This window comes from Lithobates pipiens, unplaced genomic scaffold (genome assembly GCF_037356315.1).
Source record: "Lithobates pipiens isolate NorthernLeopardFrog02 unplaced genomic scaffold, aLitPip1_a1.2 Scaffold_16, whole genome shotgun sequence".
Taxonomy (NCBI): Eukaryota; Metazoa; Chordata; class Amphibia; order Anura; family Ranidae; genus Lithobates; species Lithobates pipiens.
Window position 1 is genome coordinate 12,230,639 of NW_027507748.1, and position 6,000 is coordinate 12,236,638.

At 44.8% G+C, this 6,000-nt stretch overlaps 1 protein-coding gene across 1 annotated transcript in view; it reads right to left on the minus strand.

The window, feature by feature from the left end:
* The window catches only part of GDAP2 (ganglioside induced differentiation associated protein 2), a 72,062-nt gene extending 66,638 nt beyond the window's left edge, over positions 1-5,424 (minus strand). The window contains 4 exon segments of the mRNA XM_077479576.1: positions 3,301-3,456; positions 4,165-4,267; positions 4,270-4,307; positions 5,153-5,424. Coding sequence (XP_077335702.1) covers positions 3,301-3,456; positions 4,165-4,267; positions 4,270-4,307; positions 5,153-5,331 — 476 coding nt within the window. The 5' untranslated portion in view covers positions 5,332-5,424.
* Positions 5,425-6,000: the final 576 nt, after the last annotated feature.

Consider the following 6,000-nt stretch of genomic DNA (forward strand, 5'->3'; position numbering starts at 1 on the left):
GTAGGGGGTGATGAAAACAGCAGTTGAGCTGCAATCTGTATTGAAGTGTAATAAAAGCAGCGACTCAGCAGATTGCACAGCTTTAAAAAAAAAAAAAAAAGTCTGCCACACCCAGTGGCCAGCAGGAAGGATCATGCACATCTAAAGGGATGCTGGGGAGGTGTTCTTTTATATAATGATCGGAAGTAGGGTGCCGAGATATTTCCAGGAGCATGCAATCTCAAAAAGGAGACATTGGTTGAAAATGAAACAATTGGATTTGAAATGTTTAATCGTATGCTGAGGGGACGGGGGACAGGGGGTGTTCAGAAACGCTTAATTGTATGAACTAGCTACATGGCCTTAAAAAAAAAAAAAAAAAAAAAAAAGCAGCATCATCATGACCCCGATGTGGTGGCAGTGTACCAATGCGTTTCGCCCTCCTTTCTTAGCAGGCTGCAAGAGTCAAGTTTGACGTTCATTTGACCCCTTTTTATACTGTCCTAGTCTTGATGAACTATACATATTAGAAGACTTGGTGACAACACTAAGGAGGGGGTGTGGGACATCAGAGACACAAACTGCTGCAGGGAAATCTCCCCATTGTGGGAGGGAGGGAGGGAGAGGGAGAGGGAGAGGGAGAGAGAGCGACACTCCGCTCCTTACCAATAAGCGCTTGTGAAATCAGATAACTATACACCAGGAAGAAGAGGAATCTTTAGACGGCAACCAAATTCCACTCACTACACCATAATATAAAAATAAATAAAATTATATATATATATATATATATATATTTGGAAGGTGAATTCCATCATCTTTGTTTATCATTTAAATCCGATACATCGAATGTTACCAGATGTATTCTTGAACTTGATTGTCTAATGCTCGCTGTGATAGTCATTAACTACTTAAACCCCCCCACCAAGAAAATTCTGACATTTCTCTCCTACATATAACACAATTTTTATAAAAATAATAATAAAAAAAAATATATATATATATATATATATATATAAAAAATAATAATAATAATAATTATAAATAATATATATATTTTTTTTCACTTGGGGGATGTGCTTGTGATCAGGTGCAGCTTTCAGTTAACAAGAGCGCTGCACTGGCAGGAGGAAGGGGAGGGAGAGAGGACACAGCCTTCACCACCTCTGACTCTCTCCTCCTCGCTCTCAGCACTAGGCTGATAGAGTTCCAGTCCTCGGTCATCCTCTATGGTAAGCCAACAGAAATGCTGGCTTTAATCCCCAGCTCCTCAGTGGAACAGAGAGCTCAGAAGGTGGCGAGAGGATGGGTGGGCGATTGGTGGGTGGGGGGTGTCACATGCCCGATGAAGGGGTCCTACATGGCTCCGCAACTATGTGATCGCTGAATAAAGCTTTGGACCCATTCTGGAGATCCTTGGTGTGGTGGTGACATTTCTTGCTCTGACCATTCATGGTTGCAGCTGGTGGTCCCTCCAGCACCGACTTATACATACAGCCATTTCTACAGGAACGTGTGCATTGGGAAATAGTGCGCTGGAAGGAGGGGGTCGACACCTTCTGCTGAATGTAAAAGCGAACCAAGCGGCTAATTAGCCACTCAGTTAGCTTTTGCTTTTTTCAGCATCGCAGGTTGAAAAGACTGGATATACTGGGTGTCATGACTGCAGCTGCAGGAGCTGGGAAATTGAGAGCCAGCGGCTTGATATTAAGCCAATAAAGTCCCTACCAAAAAATTCAACTGAAAGAAGGCTAGAATTAAGTATTGTTGGAGGTTTAACCACCTCCCTCCCGCCATATAGTAAAAATGACGGCACAAGGTGCCTCTCGTGTTCTAGGATGACATCACCCCCACTCTTGCCGTGCAGCCCCATTCTCGGTAAAGATATCTCGGTAAAGAGATCTCGGTGGAACGCGGTGCAGCCCCGATAACGAGATCTCGGTGGAACGCGGTGCAGCCCCGATAACGAGATCTCGGGGAAGCGTGCAGCCCCGATAACGAGATCTCGGTGGAACGCGGTGCAGCCCCGATAACGAGATCTCGGTGGAACGCGGTGCAGCCCCGATAACGAGATCCCGGCGGGAAACACGGTGCAGCCCCGATCTCAGTAAAGATATCTTGATGGGAATACGGTGCAGCCCCGATCTGGGTAAAGAGATCCGGTGGAACACTGTGCAGCCTAGATCTCGGTAATGAGATCTTGATGGAATACGGTGCAGCCCCGATCTGGGTAAAGAGATCTCGGTGGAACATCCTTCAGCCCCGATCTCGGTAAAGAGCCGATGACAAGGCTCTTTACCCATGTGATCAGCTGTTTCCAATCACAGCTGATCACATGCAAAACAAGGAAGTGCCAGTCATCAGCATTCCTCTCACACGGACAGCGTGCGAAGAGACAATCAGCTGCATTTCCTCACAGGGGAGAAGTGTACAGATTATCGGCAAACAAGCAAAATTACTTATTTACAACATTTTATAACTAAATGAAGAAAAAACACTTTTTTCCCCCCCACCACAATTTTTGGTGTTTTGTTTAGCCAAAAAAAAAAAAAAAAAAAAAAAAAAAACAAACACCAAAAGAAATATGTCTCAAAAAAAAAAAAAAAAAGTCATCTGGGTACAATGTTGCATGACCGCGCAATTGTCATTCCAAGTGCGACAGCTCTGAAAGCTGAAAATTGGCCTGGGCAGGGGGGTGAAAATGCCCGGTATTGAAGTGGTTAATGATGAGCGGATCACAGCAGCTTTTTAGAGGATTTCGACAAGCAAGTTCAAGAAATATATCTTGTAACATTCGATGCAACAGATTTAAAATGAAATATATATATATATATAAAAAAATATGATAGAATTCCCCTTCCAATAATATACGGTGTAGTGAGAAAAATGCGGTTGCAGTCTGAAGCGGCCTCCTTCCTCCCGGTGTATAGGGATCTGGTTTCACAAGTGCTTATTGCTCCTCATTAGGAGTGCCACGGATGTCCGGTAAGGAGAGGAGCCTCTCTCTCCACTGAATCCTCTTGCAAGTCTTGGGGGGGGGGGGGGAGAATGTTACACAACACACAGAATTTGTTTTCATGCACTGGGACTGTTTTAGGAGTCTCACAATCATGCACTGGTTGCTGTTAGAGGCATAACAAACATTATGCTAAAATTGGATACATTATTGTACGCGTTTCACTTATTATATATTTTAGCGCTGCACTCTTCCTATGCAGTCACCACATCCCTTTACATAAAAGCTACAAAAAAAATAAATAAATAAATAATAATAATGGGAAAAAAAAACAAAAAAACACACAGGACAAGGAAGAGGATTACTTGGCCAGTTGGAGGACGTTCCGGTAACAGCTGTACAGAGAGCTCTCGGCTGCCGTACGGTACTTGCTCTTGTATTTAGGGCCCACGGTGTGGATGATGTAACGGGCGGCCAAATTAAAACCCTTTGTTGAGCTTAGCCTCGCCTGTCCCTGCAACCTGCCGGGACACAACAGTGACAAAGTGCAAAGTGATCCAGGCAACAGAGAGTGACAATGGGGAGAGATATCAGAGACACGAGACCTGAGGCAGGAAGAGCGATGGCATCACAGATGGTGAAAAGAGTGCAGAGTGCTTAAGAAAGAGAAGAGACTAGATAGAAGAGGCAGGTTATTCAGTGATAAGGAAAGAGAGTGGCCACCAGAGACAGGCTGGACAGGAGAAGTATGCCAAGAGTGATAAGGAATACAGGAATAGAGAGAAGAGAGAGAGCGCAGAGAGCCAGGGAGCAGAGAGCCAGACAAGCAATGCAAGACGAGAGTACAAGTGCAAGAGGAGCAGAAAGGCAATAAGGAATACAGGAAGAGCAGAGGGATCAAGCATAGAAGTGCCAGGAGAGAGGATCGATTCAAGAAGAGAAGTGGAGCGTGCAGGGAAAAACACATGCACATACACCCTGGGAGAATGCATAATAAAAAAAAAAAGTGTTCTGATGACAGGAAGCTGCGACATTCACAAGCAGGAAAGATGGTAATCCAAAGCCTTGGAGGACCCCCTTCCTCACCCAGGGAGGGTCAAACAGGATTAGAGGCAATATTTCGGAAACAGTATAACTTTACATTGCATTCTTTGAACATTCTGTCTACATCCTCAAGTCACGCATCGCTAATGCAATTCTGGCAAAAACACACACACACCAGCAGGGGCGCACCTTTCAGCTTCCGCATCTCCTCCTGCAGCTCCGGCCCGGCGTACCCGAAGATACTATCAGACACCGGGTTCTTGTCGGTGAGGGTCTCATTGCTCGTGTCACTACAGCCGTGCAGTTCAGCAACGCCACGTCCCCCTGCCTGCAATAAGACAGAAAATTGTCAGGACAAGTCTGATCACTGAGAGGAGAGTACACGGAGTTTTCATTATAGCTAGAGAATTGACCACGCTGTACTCTCCTGCATAGTGTGGTCAGTTTTTAATAGGAAAGCGGGGGGCTGGCAGGATCATCAGGGATGTCACAGACAGGAAGGAAGCAATACAAAGAGAACAGGAAACTCCCAAAGTACATGGTACAGCAGGAATATGACGTTTTGGGGTAACAAACTCTTTAAACATTGGGACAAAATGCTTTTGGGGGGGGGGGCTCTTCACAAAGAGCCCAACCCCCCCCCCAAAGAGCCCACCCCCATATTGGTATGAAATTTGCTTTAGATTTTGGGCGTCCTCCTTTGGGTCTGGTATGAAATTTGGGGGGAACCTCACAAAAAAAAAAAAAAACGGGCATGGGGTCCCCCAAATTTCATACCAGACCCAAAAGGAGGACAGGACCCACATGATTTTTAAAAATATATATATTTTTTTTCCAATGCCGACATTATGTTTACATTCTGCTGCATGCATTTCCTGACAGCAGAGGAGTCACCCGCTCCTTAAACAACCAGCTATACCAAATTAAATGAAATGAATGCCGAAGATATAAATGGGGAAAACAAGTTTGTTCAATTAATGATTCTGGTTCAGTGATGCATCCGAAATTAAGGAAAATTTTCAGCGTGTACACATCCAATTGAGGACCTACCAGATCTACTGTATTCATTGATGGGGTTCCAAACAGATAATAAACCTTCCTTTAAAACTTGTCCCCTCCCCACAATGGGCTGCTCACCCACCATTCCAGACCCCCCCCTTTGCTAGCACTCACCATAATACCACCTTATCATTGATCTCCTCGTTATGGGGGAACGGGGACCGGACTCCGCTGTCAGCAGGGCCTTCACGGCACAAAGGGGAGTCGAGAACGTCAATCCCATCCGGCTCCTGTGCCCAGGACGGCAATACGTCCGCATCTACGAAACACGAGCGGGCACCCAAAGGATCCATGGGGTGGCAGAGACCGGGGTCTGCATGGAGCCACCTCTGCTATACCTGGAGCCACCTCTGCTATACCTGGCAGGAATACAAAATTAAAAAATAAAATCATCAAGAAATTCTAAGTACCTGTAAACATTTAAAATACAGGCTCAGGGGACTTCTGGTGACCACCAGGGTGAGATACCACTAGCAGATGTTTACCCTCTAACATTGGTGATCAGTGAGAAGAATGTTCCTTACATTGGTGATCAGTGAGAAGAATGTCCCTTACATTGGTGATCAGTGAGAAGAATGTCCCTTACATTGGTGATCAGTGAGAAGAATGTTCCTTACATTGGTGATCAGTGAGAAGAATGTTCCTTACATTGGTGATCAATGAGAAGAATGTTCCTTACATTGGTGATCAGTGGGAAGAATGTCCCTTACATTGGTGATCAGTGAGAAGAATGTTCCTTACATTGGTGATCAGTGAGAAGAATGTTCCTTACATTGGTGATCAGTGAGAAGAATGTTCCTTACATTGGTGATCAGTGAGAAGAATGTTCCTTACATTGGTGATCAGTGAGAAGAATGTTCCTTACATTGGTGATCAGTGAGAAGAATGTTCCTTACATTGGTGATCAGTGAGAAGAATGTTCCTTACATTGGTGATCAGTGAGAAGAATGTTCCTTACATTG